General features: G+C 43.8%; 1 protein-coding gene across 3 annotated transcripts in view; it reads left to right on the forward strand.

Annotated features, from left to right (window-relative positions):
• The window catches only part of GAD2 (glutamate decarboxylase 2), a 39,238-nt gene extending 26,910 nt beyond the window's left edge, over window positions 1-12,328 (forward strand). For all 3 annotated transcript variants that reach the window (XM_081882443.1, XM_081882444.1, XM_081882445.1), the window contains 5 exons: window positions 1,937-2,015; window positions 3,594-3,743; window positions 6,175-6,282; window positions 8,123-8,212; window positions 9,238-12,328. In XM_081882443.1, the coding sequence (XP_081738569.1) occupies window positions 1,937-2,015; window positions 3,594-3,743; window positions 6,175-6,282; window positions 8,123-8,212; window positions 9,238-9,411 (601 nt within the window). In that variant the 3' untranslated portion in view covers window positions 9,412-12,328. The remainder of the gene's footprint in view (window positions 1-1,936; window positions 2,016-3,593; window positions 3,744-6,174; window positions 6,283-8,122; window positions 8,213-9,237) is intronic.
• Window positions 12,329-27,971: the final 15,643 nt, after the last annotated feature.

Here is a 27,971-nt window from a genome sequence, read left to right on the forward strand (position 1 = left end):
GGAAGAGACCACAGGGGCCATCGAGTCCAACCCCCTGCCAAGCAGGAAACACCATCAGAGCACTCCTGACATATGGTTGTCAAGCCTCTGCTTAAAGACCTCCAAAGAAGGAGACTCCACCACACTCCTTGGCAGCAAATTCCACTGTCGAACAGCTCTTACTGTCAGGAAGTTCTTCCTAATGTTTAGGTGGAATCTTCTTTCTTGTAGTTTGGAACCACTGCTCCGTGTCCGCTTCTCTGGAGCAGCAGAAAACAACCTTTCTCCCTCCTCTATGTGACATGGCTATCATATCACCCCTTAACCTCTTCTCCAGGCTAAACATGCCCAGCTCCCTTAGCCGTTCCTCATAAGGCATCGTTTCCAGGCCTTTGACCATTTTGGTTGCCCTCCTCTGGACACGTTCCAGTTTGTCAGTGTCCTTCTTGAACTGTGGTGCCCAGAACTGGACACAGTACTCCAGGTGAGGTCTGACCAGAGCAGAATACAGTGGCACTATTAGTTCCCTTGATCTAGATGCTATACTCCTATTGATGCAGCCCAGAATTGCATTGGCTTTTTTAGCTGCCGCGTCACACTGTTGGCTCATGTCAAGTTTGTGGTCAACCAAGACTCCTAGATCCTTTTCACATGTACTGCTCTCAAGCCAGGTGTCACCCATCTTGTATTTGTGCCTCTCAGTTTTTTTGCCCAAGTGCAATACTTTACATTTCTCCCTGTTAAAATTCATCTTGTCTGTTTTGGCCCAGTTCTCTAATCTGTCAAAGTCGTTTTGAAGTGTGATCCTGTCCTCTGGGGTGTTAGCCACCCCTCCCAGTTTGGTGTCATCTGCAAATTTGACCAGGATGCCCTTGAGTCCATTTGTATACCGCCCTTCATCCAGAGATCACAGGGCAGTTCACAACATAAAAAATACAAAATGAGAACACAAATACATAATAAATACACAATAACAAATCAATAACCCCCCTCCCGCAAACACGTTTAAAATATTTAGCCAAAGGCCTATTTAAAAAGAAACATTTTCACCTTGTGCCTGAAGATATGCAATGAAGGTACCAGGCGAGCATCCCTGAGGAGAACATTTCACAAATGGGGAGCCACAACCGAAAAGGCCCATTCTCATGTTGCCACCCTCCAGACCTTTTGAGGAGGAGGCACACAAAGAAGGGCCTCAGATGATGACTGCAGGATCTAGGTCTGTTCATATGGGGAGAGGCAATCCTTAAGGTATTGCGGTCCTGAGCCATTTAAGGCTTTATAGGTCAAAACCAGCACTTTAAATTGGGCCGGGAAACAAATTGGCAGCTAGTGCAATTGGGCCAAGATTGGTGTAAGATGCTCAAACTGTGTGGCCCCAGTGAGCAACCTGGCTGCTGAATTCTGCTGATGTTTCCCAACCATCTTCAGAGGCAGCCCTGCGTATAATGTGTTGCAGTAATTTAACCTAAAGGTTACCAGATCATAGGCAACAGAAGTTAGGCTATTTCTGCCCAGACAAGGGTGCAGCTGGGCCACCAGTCAAAGTTCCCCGTGACATCCAGACACAGGGAACTGTGGTTTGTTTGGTTAGTGAAAACAAGCCAGGATATCTATTCAAGATACCACTCTCTCATTAACCATAGTTTTAACAACTATGGACTTAGAGAAAGACATCTACTGGAAAAGCTCTAAGCTGAAAAATCTCTGTCATTTCTAAGGAACATTATCTGTGCCAGTACATTTATATTAACTGTTATTGGATGTTTGTAAAAAGCCTGATTATGGCATGAAATAATGACTTTCTTTTTTAGCTGCTTGGCTTATTTTCAGCCTTACTGTTCTGGCCATACAAGAGCCACCTTTTTATTTGGGTTTTTTCTGTTTGCATTTTACGCCTCTGTGAATGCAACCCGCCATTGCCGCACCTCATGCTAAAGCTTGGTTGCTGTTCTAGGGCCAATTCTGTGACATGGAACCCACACAAAATGATGGGGGTCCCGCTGCAGTGCTCCGCTCTGCTCGTTCGAGAAGAGGTATGTTTACATCCATATTGACATCTTTCGCCTGAAAAAGAATAATAATAAATCTGTAGTCAACCTGAAATCACAAAATAAAATTAAAAAATGGGTGCAGTGGTTGTTGCCTAGAAATGGGGATATCAGGAGGTGGAGTCAGGCTTAGGTCAGCAGTAAAACAAAAGGCACCCAATGGCAGTGAACTTAACTCTTTATTCAGAGAAACAAAACAGCTTGGTCACAGCAATGCTTCTCAATAGTTCTTGTCCCAATGAGACAGCTGTGAGGACTGATGTTCTCCACCTCCTCTTGCTCTCCAAAGCTCCTCCTCCAGTTCCTTCCCCAACAGCGTAAGGCTCCTTCACCCTATCTTTTTTCCCCCAACTAGTATGGAATATTATGGGGGATTCCATGATGGGGGCACTATGCTACTTTAGCAGACGAGTAAATATGAGAAGCAAATGGGGTTTCCAAAAGGTTCCTAGCTTTCCTTACTGTGGATTTAAGAGCTCAGCAACACACAGTTGGTTACTAGGTGCTTCCATCTTCACAGCTGCCAGGGCAGGAAAAGCCAACATGGTGTCCTCCAGATGTTGTGGACTACAACTCCCATTATGCCTGACCGCTGGCTGTGCTGGCATGGGATGATAGGAGCTGGAACACAACAGTTTCTGGAGGGTGCCCCATTGGCTACCTCCAGCCTGGGGGGCTGCATGGTAGGAGGTGAAGCAGAAAATAGCACATATATGTTTATAGAGTTGGCAAAAATATATTTATGTGATGATATTGCAAGCAAGTCTGGGCTATGTGTATGGAGCCTGGGCTGCCCTCTCAGCCTCACTGATGTGGTCACAAGGAAAGCAGAACAATACATTTGGCACCAGCTTGGCTGCAGGAATTTCCAGAAGGAGGCTGAAATATACTCGGAGTCGAGAGTGGATTTCATGCTCTTTATTCAGCTCATAGTGGTGAGGAGGAATGAAAGTTCCCCCAAAGTATCTGCTTTATATACATTATTTACACAATGGGCTGTACGTGATTGGCTAATTCCGGAATTCTCCTGTAGGCCAATCAGGTTGTGGATTCACTTCTATCTGGAGCTGGATTGGGTGGCTCCTGCAGACCAATCATACTGCTGCATTGTTCTAGGACCAATCAGACTGCTGCATTCTGAATCCTATTGTTCTAGGACCAACCGGACTGCTGCATTTTGTATCCTATTCCACTCAGTACATAACAGAGGCGTACAAGACATCATCCAACCCTCTTAGGGACTCCACTCCAGATTTGTGTAGAGCTCACTCCTAAGCCTTTTCTTCTCCCAAAGCTGTCCCACAAGCATGGACTAAAATAATGCTCTTGACTTCATAATATAGTCTAAAGATACAACTGATGCCCCCTTCTGCCAGCACTGGAGTCTGCATTCTTTCCTTAGGAAACCTTACAAAGTCAAAGTTACGAGGCCTTCACAAACACACATCAACTGTTCCTCGCAGCACAGCCAAGGATGGGGAATTGTTTGCAAGCGCTTTCTTGAATCAGTAAAACTTCCATGTTATTCCACTTGCCCTTCAGAGTGTGTCTGCTTCTTTAAAGGGCCTGATGCAAAGCTGTAACCAAATGCACGCTTCCTACCTCTTTCAACAAGATAAGCACTACGACCTGTCATACGACACTGGAGACAAAGCCTTGCAATGTGGGCGCCATGTTGATGTCTTCAAGCTATGGCTGATGTGGAGGGCAAAGGTGAGTATTTTCAATGGAAGAGGGAGCGAGGGAGTCAGAAAAAGAGAGGGGAAAGTAGATGTCTTATTTCCCTCAGAGAGGTACAATTCCCAGAGTTCCCTGGAAAGAGTGACTCATCATAATACTATCATCATCATCATCATCATCATTTATTATTATTAGCAATACAGTGGTACCTCGGGTTACATACGCTTCAGGTTACACACTCTGCTAACCCAGAATTAGTGCTTCAGGTTAAGAACTTTGCTTCAGGATGAGAACAGAAATCGGGCTCTGGCGGCACAGCGGCAGCAGGAGGCCCCATTAACTAAAGTGGTGCTTCAGGTTAAGAAGAGTTTCAGGTTAAGTATGGAGCTCCGGAACGAATTAAGTACTTAACCTGAGGTACCACTGTATTATTAAACTTATTGACTTCTTTACAACTCTCAGCATCCTTAGCAAACTACAGTTCCCAGGATTCTTTGGGGGAAGCCATGACTGTTTAAAGTGGCCTAATGCTGCTTTAAATGCATGGTACGAATGGGGCCTTTGCCATATAAAGTGACTGGTTGGGATTTTGTACTGAGGTATATATATAGATGAGTGTGTAATTGTGAGCATTACTGGTTGAACAGCATAATGTTATCTTAATAGGGTTTTTTATTATTTCATTATAAATGTATTGTATTGTGTTTGAGTTCTGTTTTGTACACCGCTTTGCGATTCTTTTGAATGCAAAGCAATTAAGAATTTTGCTAAATACGTAAATGTTGGTTGCTAGGTTGCTAGGCAACTGCGGCTGAGCATTCCTACAAGAGCTGTCTGCCCTCCCTAACATGATCCTTCTGTGCGTGAAATAAATGAAAAGCACAAACCTGGGAGTGAACAAATGAATAATAATTGGCAATTCACCTTTCAGCCATGAGGAATTGAGTGCCGCTTTCAAGCTTCGAGCCTGTGACATCATGGAGCAGTTGCCGCACCTCGACTCCAGCCAATTTGGCAGCCTAACAATTTTGTTTTAGCGTATTCAGGCTAAAAGCTTTCAAGAACGACAAGAGGATTTTGTTGTATGAATTCTTAAAACTAGACATGGCAAAACTGTGACTAGAACACCTGCTTCCATTTTATGCAGCAATTAGGAGCGGGCGTAATATTGATGTGGGGAAACCAATTATAAATCTGTTGTTTTCTAGGGGCATATTTGTAAAGACTCTCCGAGGACCAGCTTATTTTGCAGTTCGGAAATATTGCCAAATATAATGCTTCCTGCTGAGTGGTTTCAGATTCCTCCCCCAAGATTTCCTTTAAGATGAACAAATTCATTTACTACAATGGCCTGCAGGAAACACACATTTCATGTGGCTGTAGATGTTTTTGCCACCCATTCTTGGCATCATCTTATAGCTAACCTTAACCAGGTTGCCACTGCTTTAAGTCAGGTGTGCATCATTTTTGATCCAACAAGGAAATGCACACCATGTCCCAGTTATAGAGGCCTTACAGCTGCTCCATAAACTCCTGGTTTCTCTGTATGTGGATGCAAAAAGAGGAAATGAAGGGAATGATCCAGGACCTAGCAGCACCACAACACATAGCTGGTGGGTCACGAGTTATGTAGGCCCGACAGACTGAATGAAATCAAGGTGATTTAACTCATTGATTTTATCCACTCAGGAAAAGAAGAGGATGGTTTAAATCAAGTTTCACCCTGACTACATTCATATACCGTATTTTTCGCCCTATAAGAGGCACATTTTCCCCTCCAAAAATTAAGGGGAAATGTGTGTGTGTCTTATGGAGCGAATGCAGGCTCCTTGGCTTCAAAGATAGCCGCCTGAAGCCTCTGGAGGCTTTGGGTTCCTTTCGCTGAAGGGTAGGTGCCCCTTCAGCTAATGTGCAGCGCCCCTTCAGCTAAGCGGGAGGAGAAATGGAACACAAAAGGATGCATTCTAACTATTCCTACTCAGAAGGAAGCCCTACTGGATTCAATAGGAAAACTTTGCCCAGAACTATCCAGGAGCTTGAGCAATAATAAATACAGTATGCAGGCTGCTGCTTTTGCTACTTTTTAAGGAGGACCTTGAGCAGAGAGGGTTTTAAGGAGGGAAGTGGTGCAGATACCCTCCCATTTGTGATCTTCCATTAGGTAGCCTATTTCTGATTCCCATACAATTCAGAGACCTCCAGCATCTCCTGCTAATAGATTGCTGTATATTAGAGAAGCAGCACCCTTCAGGTCATATGCTGATCTGTTGCATAAGGATTCGAACAGTATTAGTTTCTTCTTAAAATAGTGCCAGCTGTTTAGTGCATCCTCCAAAATCAGGGGGGGGTAATATTTTGTTCTCTTCTGTTTGTAAATTTCTTCAGGGGTTCTTGTAGCCAAGTGAGATATACATTTAACAAACCTAACCCTCCGTTCCTCTCTCTTTCTTCCTTTGTTCCAAAGGGCACTGTAGGATTTGAAGCACACATTGACAAATGCTTGGAACTTGCAGAATACCTGTACAACAAAATAAAGAACAGAGAAGGCTTTGAGCTGGTGATTGAGGGAAAGGTGTGTGTGTTTATTTTAACATAGCTTTGAAAAGCAAATCGCTCCACACTTACCTAAGAGTAAGCATCACCAATCACAGAAAGGCAGACTTCCAAGTACATTGGGATTGCACTGCTCCAGAACATCTATTACTACACCATTTTATAGATTGGGGATTTTATTAATTAAAAAGTGTGCCCTGTACTTGCTAATCATAGAGACCAGACTGTTACCAAGGGACTGTTTGTCAAGTAATCTTCCCGCCCAGTGTGCTAGAAGGAATCGACGTAAGCACTAGCAGAATGATTACCATGCTGATTTATGAATCAGTTGCAAGATCAGTGTAAGGAGCCCAGAGAGCACCTGAATTGGCCAGAACATCAATCAGCCTTCCTGCCTAGCAGGAAGACAAGAGTGCAGGCTTCCCACAGGCATCTGGTTGGCACTGTGCCATTGGCCTAATCCAGCCAGCTCGTATTATGCTCTTAGGTTGTAAATCTAACCCAGTGAATACATATGTGTATTCCCTGTTACATAAAAAGGTAAAGGACCCCTGGACAGTTTAGTCCAATCAAAGGTTGGGGTTGTGGCGCTCATCTCACTTTCAGGCCGAGGGAGCCGGCGTTTGTCCACAGACAGCTTTCCGCGTCATGTGACCATCATGACTAAACTGCTTCTGGTGCAACGTAACACCGTGACAGAAACCAGAGCAGCTCATGGAAACACCATTTACCTTCCCACCGCAGCGGTACCTACTTGCACTGGTGTGCTTTCGAACTGCTAGGTTGGCAGGAACTGGGACAGAGCAATGGGAGCTCACCCCGTTGCACGGATTCAAACCGCTGACCTTCTGAGTACAGGCACTACAAGTAATACAGTCAAACCACAGAACTCGAACAGCTCCGTTGCCGAATGTTTCAGTTACCGGGCGCCAAAAACCCAGAAGTGGGTGTTCTGGTTTTCGAATGTTCCTCAGAATTTGAATGGCCAACGTGGCTATGCAAAAACCTAGCTGTCAGCCAATCAGAAGCCATGCCTTGGAACTCAAACGTTTCAGAAGTCAAACGGTCTTCTGGAACAGATTACGTTCAAGTTCCGAGGTTTGACTGTAGATCTAATTGATGTCAAACTATGGACACCTAGGGAATTAAAGGAATCCATAGGAAAAATCAAGTCTGCTCTTGAAACCCTACTATATCTCAGTCTCCTCTAACTGGCAGTGGCCCTCTAGGGCTCCAGGAAGAGATCTTTCCTACCCTTGCTGCCAGATCTTTTTATGTGAAGATGCCAGGGACTGAAGCTCAGACATTGTGTGTTCCAAGCATATGCTCCCATCACCTTCTCCCAGTATCTATTATCCCTGCCATATTCCTTGGAACACATTAGGTTGGATCCAACATACTTGAGTTGCACTTAGGTCCCATTGAAATCTACAAGTTTCATAACCTGAAACCTGGAACATTTCAAAATTAAAAAGTTAATCATTGCTATGTGAATACCCATTCATTTCAATGGGAAACAAGTTTAACTAGCATATTCTAAATCCAACCTGTTGCTACTGCTGAGTGCAGATCGTAAGTAAACAGCACGACCCTATGCATGTTTACGGAGAAGCACTTCTCACTGGGTTTAATGGGGCTTATTCCCTAGGAATTTATACTGGAGACTGCAGCCTAAATTTATCAGTGGAGGAGCTGGGGTTCTAAAAGGTTGAGAAACAGCACCCTACTCAAGCTTGGGGTTTGTTTTTTGCTCTTGATCCAGTGTCGTAGGAAGAGCTATGTGTGGGAAAGGGGAACGCATGGACCTTGTGGCAACTGAGCTGCTCGTGCAATCTAAGATGTTATTTTCTTTCCATTAGCCTCAGCACACAAACGTTTGCTTCTGGTATGTGCCTCCCAGTTTACGAAATATGGAGGATAATGAAGAAAGAATGAACCGTCTTTCAAAGGTAAAAAGAAGAAGACAATGTGCCCATTTCTACTACAGAATGCACTTTCCCCCTTTTCAAATGAGACCAGACTAGTCCACACCTGCACATACCGTATTTTTCACACCAGGCCACAAGACACACCTAGTTTTTGGAGGAGGAAAATAAGAAAAAAAATATTCTGAATCTCAGAAGCCAGGACAGCAAGAGGGATCGCTGCGCAGTGAAAGCAGCAATCCCTCTTGCTGTTATGGCTTCTGGGACAGCTGCGCAGCCTGCATTCACTCCATAAGACGCACACACATCTCCCCTTACTTTTTAGAAGGGGAAAAGTGAGTCTTATAGAGCAAAAAATACGGTATATGCATTTGCATATGAACAGCAGTTTTGGTCTTTCCCATTCATACCTGCCAGCATTCCCTTCTGTGTTTGTCCCTGCTTTCTAATTTGTTGACTCAGTATCTCTGTATCAGGGAAACTCAATTTACAGGCAAAAAGCACTGAGACTGGTGTTGTTTGGGGGTAATATCATGTGGACTGCACAAATTAAATGGGAATGCAAACAGCTGCAAACACACAGTAAACTCCAATGCAGACAATCCCTAAACGGCATTGGTGGCCAGATGTCCAGCATGAACTCAGATCCCTTGCAACCTAAGAGCGTCCCTGATGCAGTTATTGCACGAGGCTGCACAGTTTATGGGAGCTTGGGTTGGTTGCTGAGCCAAGTAGGACAAACGCTACACTGGTGTAAACCCAAGAAGTGGTAGCCAATGAAGGGAGAGACATAGAATGTGGTCATATATCAGAACACAGGTCACCCAATAATGTTGAGCGGGAGGGGAGAAACACGGAATGTTGTGACATCAGAACACAGGTCAGCCAATGATGTGGCAGGGGAAGGGGGAGCAACAGAATGTTGCGATACAGGTGAGTTCTGCTGGGTGCTATAGGGAGAGGACCGCATGTCTAGCTTGCCCCTAAGAATATGCTCAGAACAGAGGCAGTAGAATATTAATTTTGTTTTTCATACTGTGTCTGTGAAGGTGGCTCCAGTTATTAAAGCCCGAATGATGGAGTATGGGACCACAATGGTCAGCTATCAGCCCCTGGGAGACAAGGTCAACTTTTTCCGCATGGTGATCTCCAATCCAGCAGCAGCTCACCAAGACATTGATTTCCTGATTGAGGAAATAGAGCGCCTTGGGCAAGATTTATAATTGTGTGGTCTTCCAGACCCTTCTGAAATGTCTCTCTAGGTAGACAATTAAGTTGTCACAAGCTGTGGTGAATGTATTTGTAGTTTGTTCCAAAGTGAATCTATTTCTATATTGTGCCGTCAAAGTAGAGTACAATTTAACACTTAAGAACATTGCTCCTCTTTAAAAGTATTTTCCCCCCTCCCCGTTGAGTTTGTGAATATTTCCCAATTAGAAAATATAAAAAGGCTGCATTCAAACAAATCCAGAATAATGAAATGCTCATGATTCCACCCTCCAAATTTTAGTACAGTTAGTAAAAGTGATAGTTTGCATTAAACGTAGCCAAATTTGCCCCCAGACAGTCACAGAACACAGTGAGGGGCATTGTAAAGCATAAAACAAAAAATGCTTTCAAATAAAGAAATGTTGCCTTTTTTTTCTTGGTATATTAGAACAGAATTTCTAATTTACATACATTTCAGATGTATTTAACTACATATAATTTTACAAAAGAAATATATATATATATTATATATATTAAAAAGATCCTATTTTGTAAAATATAGATTTTTATTTTCTATGGGTTATGAAGACTGCAGGGGCAAAAAATAGTAATAGTAGATATTAAGATCCTTTATTTTCCTTCAGAGAAATTGCATTGAATGCTTATTTTGAGACAGAAGCCCACATAAATTATCCAACAGAAATGTCTCTGTTCTGCTTGTCACTTTACATCTCCAGAGTTTAGTACTACAAAACCTCAAGAGATTACTGCAGCTCTTCAACAACAACACAAGATCAATGACAGTGAAATTATAAAATCTTTATGATGTTTCTCAAGTGGCCTATCTAAGCAGACGCACAATCATCATAGAAAGTGCTACCCACGACTTAACATGGCATTGTATTTGGAGTCTTCTCAATAATAATAATTAAAAGGTCAAAGTTCAGATCAGTTGCTTGTGCCATCAGCATTTTAATGAGCTGCAGGTAAAGGAAGCCTAAAATTTCGTAACATAAGTAGACCAAACCATAGGGCTTACCAGTGAGGGAGCCAAATTGCTGGGTTGACAGCTATGGGGTGGGGTAAATCTTGGACTCATATGGCCAAAATTCACCAAAGCAGCCAACCAGAATTCTTTTGTGCAATCCAACCTCTATACAAAGATTCAACGCAAGGTGACATAGCTGCAGAAGCCCCTATATAATTTTTGCCCTGCCATTAGGCAGAGTGAGGCAGGCAGTTTCCAGTGCCATGAAAGGGCAGCAATTTGGTTTGTTGTTTAATTTATTATGGTTGCATTTTTCCCCAACCAAGGAGGCAAGAGAGAATTTGGGTTTTTTTCTGCCTCAGGTACCAAAATAACTTGACCAGTCATGGGTCCTATGCACCTTGACATTAACATGGGGTTGGAGAAGCATCAGCTGCTTTGCCTCGGGCAACAAAAGATCTTGGACTGGGCTGTTGGTCCTCCTTCAAGCCACTCTCTGCACTTATGCAGAGATGGAGGGTTGCAAGATATGAAGGAAATACCTTCAAATACACATAAAGCACTTTAGCTTTACCTCTTTGCAGTTTCAGGCACCTCTTCTGATTATGAGGATCATTTTTATGGCATATTGAAGGCCCACCAAGACTTTACACTTGCAAGTTAGGCCATGTTGCAAGCAGGCAGGGTGGGGGTGGGAAGGAGGGAGGAAAATTCCATCTACCTGAATTTCACATCTTGGAGTTGTCTCTACTTATAACACTGGCCAAGTTTTGGGTTTTAGCTTTAACTGGGATCAACATGGCCACATGGGTTTGTAAAGCAATATTGTTTTACGCTCTCTCAAAATACTTGAAGTAAACCAGTGCGATGTCGTCAGAACTGATTGAAAATACTTAAATTTTTTTGGTACTGGCTCATTGTAGCATTGCACAATAGAAGAGCGAGGAGATGAAGCTGTGTCTGTAATTTGTGTTGCCTTTTAAATTATATTGATAGCAAGGTTTTATTTATTTTTTTTGTCACCTCGGACTGAGGCTGTGCACTTTAGATTTAAAACTGTACAGTGTTGCCAATCAAACATGTATCGCTGTATAAGCTTGTACAATATATTAACTGAGCCGTCCTTAATTGTGTGGTAGCGGTATTGAACCTTGATATTGTAAGAACTGCATCCGTTCTAGTTTCTCTGTTGCTCACCTGCTTCCGATCACAATCTCTTCCACCCTAAGCTGATTTCTGTGAAACGATGTTTAACTCTAGACATTTAACGCTTAAGAGTTGGAAAGTGAACAGCTCTGCCAATGAGATCCCTACTCAGATAACAGCAGAGACTATAGATGCCTCTGTGCATAATGGCGTCTTCCTTCCATTCACTTCATTGGAGGAGAGCAGCCACAGAATTGGGGGGGGGGGGACACAGCCAGAGGATCTCCATGAATCAGGGCATTTGAGGACCACCCAGCAAACTCTGCTGCTGTGTAATCTCCATTTAGTTGGTGCTACTGCGACTTCCACTGAATGAAACGGACAGTTGCATGGCAGTCAAACTAGGGATAATAGCTAGTTTGCAACATACCAGCCAAATGTTCCTGTTGCCCCAGGGGCAGGGAAGATACAGGGAGCAATGGCAAAGAGGATTTATAGGCCTGGGTTACATCTTGCATGTGATTTTTTTAAAAAAAAAATTCATTTGTTTGCTTTGCTTAATAAAGCTAATTACAGTCCGTGTAGATATTACTTGTGTGTGCCAATCTGAGATCTCCAACTGGTGTTTTCATGTGAATAATCACCAGCAGGATTTTCTTTTCCATGTTAACTCTGTTTGTTGCATCTGGAGGGGGGGCGGGGGGCAGAACTACATGGCAACCTGTTCTTCTTGTATTTGATTAAAGTATTTTATCTGTGATGTCACTCAGAACCCAAATAAAAAGTGTAAAAATGTGGCGGACATGTCTCTGGGGGTATCCACACACCCCTCCCTCCCTTTTCATTACCGACCTGGGAGATCGCAAGAAGCAGGAACATCTTTTGTGCCATCTCTCACCAAAGGTCATGAGGACTAGGAAGCTGTCACCCGTTGTCAGGTTGTTGCTTCAGCACATTTTCTATTAAATGTGATAAGCACAGAAATAATGGGACACTGTCACAGGCTTTTGATTCCCCTCTTATCTTTATATACATAAAGTGGTTTACCTGTTTCATTATCTTATAAGGGATGTGGGATCACAAATAAAAGAAAATGTGTTATTTGTAAAGGAGAGGAAAACCTGTAGCTCATTTGGCAACTTATGTTTCTTTTAAGAAGGAATCCCTCCCTCCCTCCCTCCCTCCCTTCCTTCCTTCCTTCCTTCCTTCCTTCCTTCCTTCCTTCCTTCCTTCCTTCCTTCCTTCCTCTTATTGCCTTTCTTTCTTCCACTATCGGTGGACTCGTAATCTGGTGAACCGGGTTCGGGTCTCTGCGCCTCCACATGCAGCTGCTGGGTGACCTTGGGCTAGTCACACTTCTCTGAAGGGTGACCTTGGGCTAGTCACACTTCTCTGAAGTCTCTCAGCCCCACTCACAGAGTGTTTGTTGTGGGGGAGGAAGGGGAAAAGGAGATTGTTAGCTGCTTTGAGACTCCTTAGGGTAGTGATAAAGCGGGATATCAAATCCAAACTCTTCTTCCTCTTCCTCTTCTTCTAGCCAGTCTCCCATTTGGTCCACAGCAATCTCCAGTAAGGTTCCATATGCCTTCAGCTCATTCATTGTAATGGACCCATAGAAAACCTTTTCCCCATTTTGATGCTTGTCTGCACGGTTGCCACTGTGTCAGGGACTGGCTGGACAAAGAGGAGTGGTGGGAGATACCAGCCAGGGGGATACCCAAGCAAAACACAGAGGAAGAAGGCCCAGAGCCTGGGGATTGGTGGTGGGACACTGAGGAGAAGTCAGAGGAAGAAGATTGGGAGGAGGTACCTGATGCTGAAGGGGCAACACGGTTTAGTGAGCAGGGAGAACCGGTGACAGGGAGCAGTTCAGACTCTGAGGCTGAAGCAGAGGAGGGGAATCAAGAGGCTGCTGAAGAATCCAGGGAGTCCCCCTCTCCTGCTGCAACAAGCTCCCCACCCCCCTGGTTTCCAAGAATGTGAAGGATCGTGAGGAGAGTGAAACAGAGGTCAGAGAGGCTTGGGAGATATCCTGGAGAGGAGGAGCCTTAGAATGGGTGGAAGGCAGGGACCTTCAGTCCTGGAAACTGCTCTATAGGGGCAAGACCGACTGGGACGTGTTGCTGAGTTGTATGCTGTTTCCTTGAACTTCACTGACAACTGACTCTGCTTCTACGTGCTGACCTGCATCTGACTCCAGCCCTGACACACTGCCAGCATCCCTGTTCAGTGTTCACCATGAGGGCTAGGAACACAGTAAGCTGCCATTGGCCCATCAATCTCAGTGCTGTCTACACTGCTTGGCAGTGACTCTTCAGGGTTTCAGGCAGGGGTCTCGCTCAGTCCTATCTGGAGATGCTGGGGACTGAACGTGGGGGTCTTCTGCATCCATAGCATATCTCCTACAGCTTAGCCTTGTGATCAGGTTTATGTGGTTGGGTGCAGGAAATCTGTGGTTCTAAAATCATATAGAAATGTGAGCTGCATGAATGCCTCTCCCATCTCCTAGCTGTAAATACTGCATCCAGATATTAAAAATGGTTGGTAAAGCAGCTGGGGCAGCTAGCTTTCAAATATCTGAGTCGGGTTTTTGTTTTAAAGCAGATGCAAAGGCTTGGATTCTGCGCCCAAATTAAGCCAATTCCAATGCTATTATCCAAAGTGTGTGCACAGCCTTAATTAGCCCCCTTCAGGATAAATGGGTAGGAATCGTTACAGCTGGTTTGAAATGGCTAGGAGGAAAGAGGGAGGGGGATCGAGAAGTATATAAATGGAAACATTAGCTGAGCACTGACTCACAGCATTCAATCTTCAAAGCTCACCATCTGTTTGCTCACCCTTCTCCCAAATTCTCCAGATGCCAAGTACAATAAAGAAGAAGGAAAACAAAGCAATGTTGACCACCAAGAGTAAGCAGAGGGGTACTGCAGCATGTGGGACAACCTGTAGGATCTCCTTTTATCTCAATCTGCATCAACAGATCATCTGTTTAAAAATGGGTAACCAGGTACCATCAGCTCAGCCTTGCCCCTTTCTAGACAGGTGTGCATGCAGTATGCCTCTTAACCAGTGCTTTTTTTTCAGCTGGAGAGTGCCAGAGTGCAGTTCCGGCACCTCTCAGGTTGGCACCATTGCAGCAGGCCCTCCCCCTGCCCACTTTTAGCCCTTACGTACTTCTGAGAAGCCCAAAATGAACAAAACTCCACCTAGCTCCTAGCTGTTCCTAGCCACGATTGGTCAAGCTATGGGCAGGGTCAACTCACATTTCCTTTTCTTCCATCCATCTCCCGTGAAGCAGGCTTTAAGCTTTCCAGACAGGCCTCAGCCATTGTGTGCATCTGTGTTTGAACGAGGGCCCTTGCAAGCTGCCCTAGCTGTTTGCCTGAAGCTGAGACTCCAATACTTTGGCCATCTCATGAGAAGAAAAGACTCCCTGGAAAAGACCCCGATGTTGGGAAAGATGGAGGGCACAAGGAGAAGGGGAAGACAGAGGACAAGATGGTTGGACAGTGTTCTCGAAGCTACCAGCATGAGTTTGACCAAACTGCGGGAGGCAGTGGAAGACAGGAGTACCTGGCGTGCTCTGGTCCATGAGGTCACGAAGAGTCGGACACGACTAAATGACTAAACAACAACAACAAGAAGAGAACGAGGGAGGCAGAGGTGCATTTATTTGACCTGCACCAGAACCAGGAGCTAAAGCCAGTTAGGAGACAGCTTGCCATACTTTTTAGCACCTCCATGGGCAGCTATAGGGAGGAATGGGGAATAGTAACACAGTCTATGAAAATGGTGCCATGTGGCCAGTCCTAGACCCCCTAAGCAAGTCTGATGCCCTCAGGTGCGCTGGAGGACATTGTTCCATTCCCGCTGTTGAAGAAATATTCAACAAGTTTGGTTGGCATCTGTATGTGGAACTGGGGAGGTGGGTATCCTTCCCTTCAGGAAAAGAAATGTCTTGGATCAGGCCTGTGCATTGACCAGACTTTTCAATTCAGCAATATTACAGCATCAAGTGTCTGCAGACCATGGCCTGGGACTGAGGGTGTCCCTTTCAGAGAAAGCATAAACAACCTCCTAAATGAAGAATGTACCCTAAGGGTATATAAACCTCCCAAACACCTTTACTAGTAAGAATCTCTAGGCCACAGAAAGTGTTGTGCACTGGCCAGAGTTCCTGATCCATCTTCACAACTGTTGCTAATAGGGTTCCCAGCAGCCAAAGACAGAAGGTTTGCAAGACAATGGGCTATTTCTCTGGGCTATTTAATAAAATATTTAGCCTTCACCCCATCTGTGTGTTTATTGTGCTCCTAATCCAACAAGAACCACCACACCTTTGGGCAATAGGAGGACACGGGCAGGAAAAAGACTAACAGAGAGCAACATGTCGTTGGTATTTTCTACAATAATTCTGAACTGGAAATGCTGTGTGTGTGTGTGTGTGTGTGTGTGTGTGTGTGTGTGTGTGTTCTCTGAGAGTCTAGACCACATGATAGCTTAAACAGCCTCACAAATTATTCCCTGACAGGTAGATGATAAATCATAGCACTTACAAAAAATGGCAAGTGACTCCACGTCTCACTCTGTCCTTGTACAGAACCTCAGGCAGAGATGAATTATGAAGCTGCTGACAATATGGGTACCTTCCATGCTCTAGCTGGTATTCCTCCTGCTTCCTTCTCTCCAGCTTCCCTGCCGGCGACTCACACCACTTCATAGAGGCTTATGAGCACCTTAAAAACTTCAGCTAATATATTGATATTGTGGACATCAGATTTCAAAACACATTTAGCTTGTTGTGGAAATACCATTATTTTAAAAATTCACCTTATTTTGTCTGTTGTTATAATTGTTTGTATATAAGCTAAAATAAATAAATATAAACTTTATCCCCCCCCAAAAAAAAATCTCAACAAATTTATATAAATATTATTATCAATAATAAAAGCAATAACCTGTAAAAAAAATGGAGTGCAAGTTGATGCAAACCCTTTACAGTATTTTGTGCATTGTTTGTGGTTCAGATAATCCAGACTTTCTTTTGAGGCTTGTTTGACCATATGAATTCCCCATAATACAAGGCAAGTAATTTGTGATCAGGATTTCTTCACTCTGTTAAAGGCTGAACTGGCAGAAATTCAAATATTCATATGTCACAGCTAAAAGCTTCATCCTTTAGTGGATTTTTGTCACCTTTTCCCCTGGCAAGGCTCCTGTAACTTTACTAGTTTAATTTTTACCTGACATGCAGCTGTTAAAGTTTCACCACCACAGCATATCCAAATGCATGACAGGAAAAGCATCACCTACAGCATTTCTGTCTGCCTTGCAAGCAAAGATACAGAAGGAAATAACAGTTGACTGTTGATTGCCTTACCCATCCTTGCACTTGGAACTAATGTTTATATCCAGGGGTCAGCAAACTTTTTCAGCAGGGGTCCCTCAAACCTTGTGGGGGGCCAGACTATTTTTTTGGGGGGGTGAACGAATTCCTATGCCCCACAAATAACCCAGAGATGCATTTTAAATAAAAGCACACATTCTACTCATGTAAAAACATGCTGATTCCTGGACCATCCGTGGGCTGGATTTAGAAGGCGATCGGGCCGGATCCGGCCCCCGGGCCTTAGTTTGCCTACCCATGTTTATATATTTCCCTAGTATTGTCCGGTACATTGTAACCAATTACCACAGACAAAGGGAGTGCCATTATTTGAAACTTGCAGCCCCATACAGTAAAAATCTTCCAGAAGTTGTTCTCTCACTAGATGCATGCAAATTTGAACACCTTTCCAGGAAATTTGTTCTCTCGTCTCGTGCATATGCTTTTGACGATCTGCTGTCTTATATTCTGAGTGTCATAATGATGACAAGATGATCGGTGGCAAAAAAAATACTCAGCCAAGTGAGCGGGGTGTCATGTTAAGCAAACAGGTCAAACTTCCCTTCCCTTTGGAATAGTTTAGGTTTATTGAATTGCTTCCAAAAACAAAAGTCTTGAAGTGATTGCAACAAGAATAAAATACGTTAATAAAATCACAGGCCCGTTTAATTGTTTATAGCAACAGTCTCTCCTTGTGTAAAGCTACAGAGACTGTGGGAGATCAAGGTGTTCCCCCCAAAGGAACAATCCCATATGGTCTAAAACACAGTAACAATGTCTGTGCCAGATGCCAAAAAGGCCCAGTTAGAAGCCATTTACACCTCCATCAGAGCTATTAACACTTCAGAGTGACAAAGACATTAAACAGGGTCAGGGTCAGGGGAGAGCTGGGAAATAATCCCTCCTGGGATTTCTGGCATTAACCAGTGTTTTATAAGAACAGTGGTACCTTGGTTCTCAAACTCCTTGGTTCCCAAACGCCGAAAACCTGGAAGTAAGTGTTCCAGTTTTTGAATGCTTTTCAGAAGCCAGACATCCAGTGTGGCTGTCGGCTACTGTTTCCGGGGCGCCTGCACCAATCAGAAGCTGTGCCTTGGTTTTTGAACATTTCAGAAGTCAAACGGACTTCCGGAATGGATTAAGTTTGAGAACCAAGGTACCACTGTATATCATGAAACTAAGGGAACAAGGTATGCATCACACAGGACAAGTTACTTCCCCATGCAGCTCAAGAGCCCAAATGAGTCCAGTATTCTGGGACTGCATTAGATTTGGCTTCCTAGGTCACCATCTTTTTGTTTGCCTCTTTGAAGGATATGTATCTTCTATGCATTTGACAACCGCCTGGCACACAAAAAATGCAGGTGAGCCTTTTGGCTGATCTATGCTGAACTTTTAAAGGGCATTTGAAGCGCATTCTTGCCCTCATAGAATTCTGAGCACTGTATCATAGAATTACAGAACTAGAAGGGACCCCGTGGGTCATCTAGTCCAACCCCGCCCCCTGAAGAACAGAAATCTTTTGCCCAATGTGGGACTCGAACCCACAACCCTGAGATTAAAAGTCTCATGCTGTACTGACTGAGCTATCGGTTGCAGGGAAACTATAACTCTGTTAGGGGTAAACTGCAGTGGCTGGAATGTGGGAAATGGGTGCAGGACATGGTAAATTTGGAAGGTCAGATGTCCATCGTGCCAAAAAAAGAGCATGGACCACAGGAATGAATGAGGTGGGGGAAAATGGCATCCTCCCAGCAAGGACCCTGTTACCCCAGAGGGTTGGCGGTGGGGTAGTCTTCTCAAGGCACCTTACAACTGCCCAGGCACAGAACCATTTGACCAGTGATTTCAAGCATGTTTTCAGGTGTGTACAACATGCCAGCTGGACATTAGTGTGGTGGTAGTGGTTAAATTGGGACGCGGGTGGCACTGTGGGTTAAACCACAAAACCTAGGACTTGCCAATCAGAAGGTCGGCGGTTTGAATCCCTGCGATGGGGTGAGCTCCCGTTGCTCAGTCCCAGCTCCTGCCAACCTAGCAGTTCGAAAGCACGTCAAAGTGCAAGTAGATGAATAGGTACCGGCTCCGGCGGGAAGGTAAATGGCGTTTCTGTGCACTGCTCTGGTTCGCCAGAAGTGGCTTAGTCATGCTGGCCACAAGACCCGGAAGCTGTACACTGGCTCCCTCGGCCAATAAAGCGAGATGAGTGCCGCAACCCCAGAGTCGGCCACGACTGGACCTAACGGTCAGGGGTCCCTTTACCTTTACCTAGTGGTTAAATTAGGACCGAAGAGACATTAAAATCTCATCAGTTCTTCATCCTGAAAATTACTTTCAATTTCACCGAAGTGGGCACAATCCTGAAATTAGGGGCACATGTTCCCATTCTTAAATGCCTGAGAAAAGAGCCTGTGATTCCTCATTTTTCAAGGTGCATTTCTCTCCCTCTTTGTCAATGTCACTTTAAGAGACAAAGAAAATATTCTGCAGATCTCAGCAAGCCCCAGGGCTATGCTTTGTCATTCATTCTGCAACTTGACCTCTAAAGCTGAGTTGACTGTGGTAAGGGCCATTTTAACACCCATCCCTGAGATACATAATCCCCAAAGGCTGCCTGTTCTACTGTGGGAAGCCTCATGCAGCAGCAGCAATGCTAATAAAGTTGCCATTCCAATAAGTTTAATGAGAATGAACTAATAGGCTTTTAATGCTGTCACTCCCAGTCATAAGAGGTAAGTGGCTTGCTTGCCCTCTATACTGCGTAAGTGCCTAGCTGTCAGTGGCAATCCCAAAAATGCTACTGCAGCACTAAACTTGACACAACTTAATGTACGGTAATTGGTAAAGATTGTGTGCTTGGTTTCTATCATTTGTCAACAGGGAGGGGAGCAAAAACATATGCCTACAGGGCATGCACAGAACTGAAAAGGAGACTGCTCTGAAGCTGTAAACTTTTTTCAAAAATTGACAAGCAAGATTTGACAGTCACCTCTGATTGATTGATTGATTGATTGCATTTATATATCTCATCTTCCCTCCAAGCAGTGCCGGATTTACGTATAAGCTAAACAAAAGCTATAGCTTAGGGCCCCGCTCTTGTGGGGGCCCCCAAAAAAAATTAAAGAAAAAACCGCTGGATGTACATGTTCAAAATATGAGATAAAAAACAAATAAAATAAAACCTACATACAGCAACAGAGTTTTGTGTTGTGTAGGCTCCTATAATGTAAGTAAAGGGCCCTGCCTGCTAGCCTGCTCCCTAAAATATCACTGGCTTGCTCATTTCCATATATAGGGTGCCTACATTCTGCATGGACTGGTTGAACGGCAACATGTGCAAATGGCTTTAGATACCTATTAGGTCCATAAATTACCATATAGCATATATTCCACACAAGAAACAGTGGCAATTTGTTGTTGACAAAGGACAGCTGGACATTGAAAGGGCCCCATTACCTTCAGTAGATTAGGGCCTCATCAAACCTAAATCCAGCCCTGCCTCCAAGAAGCTCAATGTGGCACACTTAGTTCTCCTCTTTCCCATTTTATAATAATAAGAAGAACAATAATGTTATTATTTCTACCCCACTCATCTGGCTGGCTTCACTCTGGGTGGCTTCCAGCAAAATAATAAAATGTCAAACATTAAAAACTTCCAACGACACTGTGAGGTAGGTTAGACTGAGAGTGACTGGCCCAAGGTCACCCAGTGAGCTTCATGACTGAGTGGGGGTTTAAATTTATCTACTACCCTACCCCCTCAAGGAATTATAGAGAAAAGTGAATCCCATATACAGTGTATATATATATATATATATGCAGGTTTTGGTGTCCTCGGGTGTCTTCCCGTGTAAAAGTTGGGGTGTCTAGGCGACGTTTCGACGAGGTCTCACTCGTCATCTTCAGGCTGGTGCTTTCGGCTTCTTGTTACTGGAACAGAGCAGGATCTCAGTGTTTGAGTTCCTATAAATACTGTTGAGGGGGTGTGGTGTATAGCCTCCAATGTTCTGGGCAGAGAGGAAGTTCCCAGGCTAGTGTGCCTTTTCTTCTTTTGTTCTTTAATTACTTGAGGGATATCTTGAGTGATTTCTTGAGTGATATCCTGAGTACCACTTAGGTGGGTCATTAGGTGTGGATTAGTTGCTAAAGTCTTTGTGTCTTGACCTCTTGAACTTTGTGAAGAGTTTTTCTGAGAAGATGGCTGTACTGCACTTAGTTGTGCTCTGGCTTGGCTTCGTGTATAGGGGCGAGCTGTGGTTTTGTGGCCTGTGTCAGCCAGATCTGTGTAGGGATTGCAGGGGGGTGCAGCATCCGGAGGTGCCACCATGGTTTGGCTACTGGATGGTGTCTGTAATTTATCTGTGGAGAGGGTCTGGGTTTGGGTCTGGTGTGGTTGATTGGTGATAGCGTTCTGTGTGCCTCTGGATCTGGTGTCAGTTTTTGTGGGGAGGGCTAATTTCCAGATGTCTGGCAAGCGGGATGTGTCGTCACGCTTGTTCATGTTGTGAGGGTGTTTCTCTATCTCGATGGCTTCCATGATTATTCTCTTGTGGTGATGTTCCATGTTAAAGAGCAATTTGGAATCTGCAAAATTAATTTCGTGTCCTGTTTCTTTCATGTGTTGGAAAAGAGAGGAAGTTTTTTCTTCTTTTTTGACGGCATTCTTGTGTTCTGCGATACGTGCATTTATTCGTCTGTTTGTTTGTCCAATGTACGTGGCTGGGCAGACTTTGCAGGGTATTTCATAGACCCCCTGGTTTTCCAACTGGATTTTATCCTTGGGGTTTCTGAGGATATTGGCTATTTTTTGGTTGGTGCAAAAGGCTGTTTTGATATTGTGTTTATGGAGGATTTTGCTAATTTTAATCCTCCATAAACACAATATCAAAACAGCCTTTTGCACCAACCAAAAAATAGCCAATATCCTCAGAAACCCCAAGGATAAAATCCAGTTGGAAAACCAGGGGGTCTATGAAATACCCTGCAAAGTCTGCCCAGCCACGTACATTGGACAAACAAACAGACGAATAAATGCACGTATCGCAGAACACAAGAATGCCGTCAAAAAAGAAGAAAAAACTTCCTCTCTTTTCCAACACATGAAAGAAACAGGACACGAAATTAATTTTGCAGATTCCAAATTGCTCTTTAACATGGAACATCACCACAAGAGAATAATCATGGAAGCCATCGAGATAGAGAAACACCCTCACAACATGAACAAGCGTGACGACACATCCCGCTTGCCAGACATCTGGAAATTAGCCCTCCCCACAAAAACTGACACCAGATCCAGAGGCACACAGAACGCTATCACCAATCAACCACACCAGACCCAAACCCAGACCCTCTCCACAGATAAATTACAGACACCATCCAGTAGCCAAACCATGGTGGCACCTCCGGATGCTGCACCCCCCTGCAATCCCTACACAGATCTGGCTGACACAGGCCACAAAACCACAGCTCGCCCCTATACACGAAGCCAAGCCAGAGCACAACTAAGTGCAGTACAGCCATCTTCTCAGAAAAACTCTTCACAAAGTTCAAGAGGTCAAGACACAAAGACTTTAGCAACTAATCCACACCTAATGACCCACCTAAGTGGTACTCAGGATATCACTCAAGAAATCACTCAAGATATCCCTCAAGTAATTAAAGAACAAAAGAAGAAAAGGCACACTAGCCTGGGAACTTCCTCTCTGCCCAGAACATTGGAGGCTATACACCACACCCCCTCAACAGTATTTATAGGAACTCAAACACTGAGATCCTGCTCTGTTCCAGTAACAAGAAGCCGAAAGCACCAGCCTGATGATGACGAGTGAGACCTCGTCGAAACGTCGCCTAGACACCCCAACTTTTACACGGGAAGACACCCGAGGACACCAAAACCTGCATATATATATATATATATATATATATATATATATATATATATATATATATTCCAATTTATAATATACGTTCACATCATAACACTCCACTTTATGTCCCTCCCACCTCATGGCTTTCAAAATTAACCTTTTTTGTCATTGCATTTTGTACGTTTTCCAATTCTAATTACAGACATTACGAAATAGCTCAAAATTTAACTAAAAACATAGAAAGGTAGAGGATTTCTCATTGCAAGTCTTCAGACAACCCTGCTAGTGATGTTAATTACTTACAATAATCTTTCAGATATTGTATAAATTTACTGCAGTCCTTTTGGAATGCTTTATCTTGCTGGTTTCGGATTTTTCCTGTCAGCTTCGCCAGTTCTGCAAAGCCCATCATCTTCATCTGCCACTCTTCTTTCGTTGGTGCTTCTTGTTGTTTCCATTTGGGGGCTAAAAGAATTCTTGCCGCAGTTGTTGCATACATAAACAGTCTTTTGTCTTCCCTTAGTATCTCTTCACCCACTATATCCAACAAAAGGGCTTCTGGTAAAAGTGAATTCCTTTTACTTGCCCCTGCCCCCCAAATCCCCTGAAAATATTTGACAGACTTAATCCACTACAGAGGGACTCCTCAGTGTGTACATTTCATCCACTTTAACCAGAAGGAAACGCTATAAGCGTTTTGAGAGTATCATGAATTGGGAGCGCTAATGAAAGCAGAGAGAGCACAGAGGAACTCAGAAACAGATAAGAATTTCTAAAAAGCACAGATACAGATAAAAGGCATGTCTTGGAGCCTGTGCACACCAAGACAAGTCCCTTACACTTGAAATCGTGCTTAGTCATTCTGCTGCCAGTCAAAAGGATTTTACTGTCAAGAGGCACAGGAATTCTCAGTCCTAATAAACAGGATGACCTTGGTTAAAGACACAGCTAAACCTTTTTCAGACATGGGACAAAAGATCCCAGAAGGAGCCAATGTTAAGTAACATGATATTTGAGGAACTGACCCCAATCTCTGGGTAATGACCCGTATCGTGCACATTGCTACTACAGAAAGCTCAGGGAGACGGAGGAGGAGATTCCAGCATTGATAAAGGTAGTAAATGTAGCCTTGCACCCGAGAAAATAAATTGGTTACTATTGATTCAGCAAAATAGAGCTTCATCAAGTCTGCTTAAAAACCTGGAGGACACATAGGTGAAATTGAGAAAATTGGTGTTTTAATCTAGCTAAACGTCACCCACTGAACATAAAAGCATCTTGGAGGATACACTAAAGCAGGGATGAGAAAACGGTGGCCTCCTAGATGTTGTGGGACTACAATTCCCATGAGCTGGTGGTCAGGGATGATGGGAATGGTAGTCTAACAATATCTGGAAGGCCACAAATTCCCCATCCCTGCACTAATGAAAGCATGCATTCCATGACTGGTCCCAGCTGCAAACTTGATTGGTGACAGAAGCTAGGCTGGCAAGCTGCCGTTTGAAATTTCACACAGTGCCCTGGAGCGACACTACACATAGACACTTTTTTTTTCCAAGCAACTTTCCCAATATAATGCATTTTGTAAACATTCATTGGCTGGAGGACTGCGCCAGAAGATTCAGAGACGTGCATATTTCCAACGATAGCTATGTTTTGGTTTGCATATTAGTCCAAGGTAGCCTCCCAGCGCGGGTGGCGCTGTGGGTTAAACCACAGAGCCTAGGACTTGCCGATCAGAAGGTCGGTGGTTCAAGTCCCTGCGATGGGGTGAGCTCCCGTTCCTCAGTCCCTGCTCCTGCCAACCTAGCAGTTCGAAAGCACGTCAAAGTGCAAGTAGATAAATAGGTACTGCTCTGGTGGGAAGGTAAACGGCGTTTCCGTGCGCTGCTCCGGTTCACCAGAAGCAGCTTAGTCTTGCTGGCCACATAACCCAGAAGCTGTATACCGGCTCCCTCAGCCAATAAAGCGAGATGAGCGCCGCAACCCCAGAGTTGGTCACGACTGGACCTAATGGTCAGGGGTCCCTTTACCTTTACTTAGCCTCCCTTGAAAATGCAACCAGTGTCAAATCTTCCTCCCAGTTCAAATTTAGGGGATAAAACTTGTTGGACGAAGTTTCTTACAAGAGACAGTGGCCCTAGCCTGTCCTACTTTACAGGGCAAGCTGGAGAAAGTGTGTTTTCTTTCAATCACCTGGCTGTTTTGTACGGTAACAAGAGAAGGAAGTTAATATAAAATAGCAGTGTACCAGCTACTCATTCAAAAGGCAAGGTGCTCTTATTCATCTCATTCAGGAGATGTTGCTATTGCGTCTTAAATGACGAAATATTGACATTTTTAAAAGAATTATTGGCTGCCACTGGAATGCCAACATATCTTACATTGAGCTGTGAAGCCGGGCTGTGTTCAGCTCCGAGGGTCATGAAATGCAGGACAGAATTAGCAGGCATAAAGCATAGAGAATTGGCATCATGCACCTATTCCAGCCTCTCAAAATAATGTTTTGCTGTTTCCCCATGGAAGAAAAATCAAACCAAATGCAGTTCTTAATGCCAATGTTCTTGGCATGGCTGGAAAAGATGTGTTGAATTTGGAAACGGAGAGGTTTTTCACTATCAGATGCAAAATTCCAGGGAGACAGGAGCACATTTCCAGACTACAGCTTTTGGCGAAGAATTTGAAGCTCTTCTAGCCTTGGGAGGTATTCACAGATGTTAAACATCTGTATAATGCAAGGCGAAATTGCTGGCACCCAAAGTGCAGGAAGGGTAATGTTACGTTTGTGTGTAGACGTTGGAAGGAACCAATGCTCTTCAAAGGAATCCAGTTTTGCCCACTCACATATCGTTTGATTCATCTTTCATTTCAACCTCAAATAACAGCCAGTTTCTTAAACTATACTCCCTCCCCCATTCTGTTCACTGGTATTCCCCATCCAGCCCACAATCTAGCACAACATTGCAGCCCAGCATTTTGCAGCTGAGAACAACCTACAGCAAAACTGAATGGAACGTAGTGGTCTGTTTATTGATGAAGAAGTAGAATTTTTATTTCACCCAAAGTTACACAAGGAAAGTAGGAAGTTGCTTTATTATACTGAGTCAGAATATTAGCCCACTTAGTCCAGTATTGTCTACACAGGTTCATAGGTTTTCTGGAATTTCTGTTTTTCCCAGCCTTGGAAATGCCAGTGACTGAATCTGGAACTTTTTGTATGCAATAAGTTTGTCCCTGTACCTGAGACTAATTCCATCTCCTATGTCCAGGGGCCTCTAAGCAGAAGACAGTTTTCCCAGGGGAGATGTATGCAGCTGGGGGAAATAGAGTCCAAGATGCTGTCTGGTCCAGTTTTGAGTATTTTATTGCTAATTCTCAATCTAGTAACTCTCTAAAGTTATTATGGATCATTCAGTAAATTACCACCAACAAAGAACCAATGAAAATAAGACACGGTTATATTCTTCTTTTATTTTATTTTATGAATGCCCCATATTGAAGAGTTGCCTTTTTCTTCTTACGTCTTTGCAATAGAATTTCTCGTTGGCATTGGCCTGTCTCGGCAGACCATGGAGGAGTGCACCTTTGGGGGTGAAGTCAAAATATAATTTTTACTGCTTCTGATATTCTTGTTCTTATTCAAGGTTCTAGGCCAGCCTTTGCCAACCTGGCCTCCTCCAAACATTGTTGGACTACAACTCCCATCAGCCCCAGCCAGCATGGGAGTTGTAGTCCAACCAAGGTTGGACAAGGCTGATCTGGACAGATGCATTTATGGAAGCTGCTTGAGCAATTCCAAAATACTCTGCTTAACATTAGCATTCAATATGCTCCCAGCTATCACCCAGTCGTTCAAAGGACTCATAATCCACTTTTTGAGAACATGCTTTACATGTTAAGCTCACAGCATACATAAAAATGCAAGCATTTTATTTAGTTGAGTTGTTCCATTGTCACCTATGGGACTCATTGTAGAAATACTGTACTTGAAAAAGGGCAGGAAAGGTGATGGAATCGCAGTTCACATGGAAAATGCAAAAGGATTCCTGCAATGTGTTGCTGTGTACATTTCTCCCAAGCACTATGATTATTTTAAAGACGGGGTTGGGGTGGTTTTATGTGCGTATCACATAGATGAAAGCAACACAACAGTCTAATCCTAAGGCAAAGATCACAAGGCTATCACATCCATCTGCTGGCAATAACAGATGGCAATGCTAATTGTTGTTCAAGGAATTCATATTGTTCTAATTTTCTCAAGGGCAAACTAGGGAAGCAGACGTGAGGCTTTTCCTGAAAGCCACGTTTTAACGCCAGTCAGAAAAGGGTTGCAGATTATTTCCAGTTGCTGTCGACAAGCCACCATGGGAAAGAAAATCATGGCACAGGCCTAGGGGACCTGAGGCTCATGTTGTCCAACCCCATCTTTCCTTCTGACTAAAAACACATCTCCCTAGATGAAATCAGCCAGGTATGAATATTCCAAAGAAACAAGGACAGGGTCTGTCTCTAGCACAGCCGCAGGCAACCTGGTGCCCTCCAGATGTTTTGCAGTCCCACTCCCATCAGCCCTAGCGGGAGGGAACCACATCAGCGAAAGCCGATTTTGCAGCCCCATTCAGTTTCCTTTACCTTATTTTTCCTTCCCCCACGACATAATTTCCCCCAAGATATAGTGAAGTCATGAAATCCTCCACCAAGCACAAAACCTCATCAAGTTTTTCCTTTTTTTGCAGCCATCGTATATACTTAGTGAACCAGACACAAGGCTTTTTAAAGGCCTCCTCCTAAAACGTATTCAAGGCCTTTCCTGCAGCCTCTCCTTGCCGTTCTTGTCTAAGCTGTTTGCATACATACAGACACACGCAATAGACGTGCTGAAACATGGTCAAGGAAACAATATAGATCCCATAAAAATGTCAGTGACTGTGCTTCCAACACTTATTCATTGTCAGATAAATTCTGACAAACCAACAAAATTAATTAAAATATATTCTATAAATCAGCCCCAGCAAAACGGGAGATTAAGTATGGAGTTATAACTAAAAACTTATTTTAGCAAGTCTATCTGCACATTTAATTTAGTTATACGTACTTCTTTCTTAATTCTGCTGATTTTATCTCATATTACTGCTTTATGTACACCTATTAAGAGATTTCTTCATTAAGTGGTTTATAAATTTAAAG

The sequence above is a fragment of the Podarcis melisellensis genome (assembly GCF_964234715.1).
Source record: "Podarcis melisellensis genome assembly, chromosome: 12".
Taxonomy (NCBI): Eukaryota; Metazoa; Chordata; class Lepidosauria; order Squamata; family Lacertidae; genus Podarcis; species Podarcis melisellensis.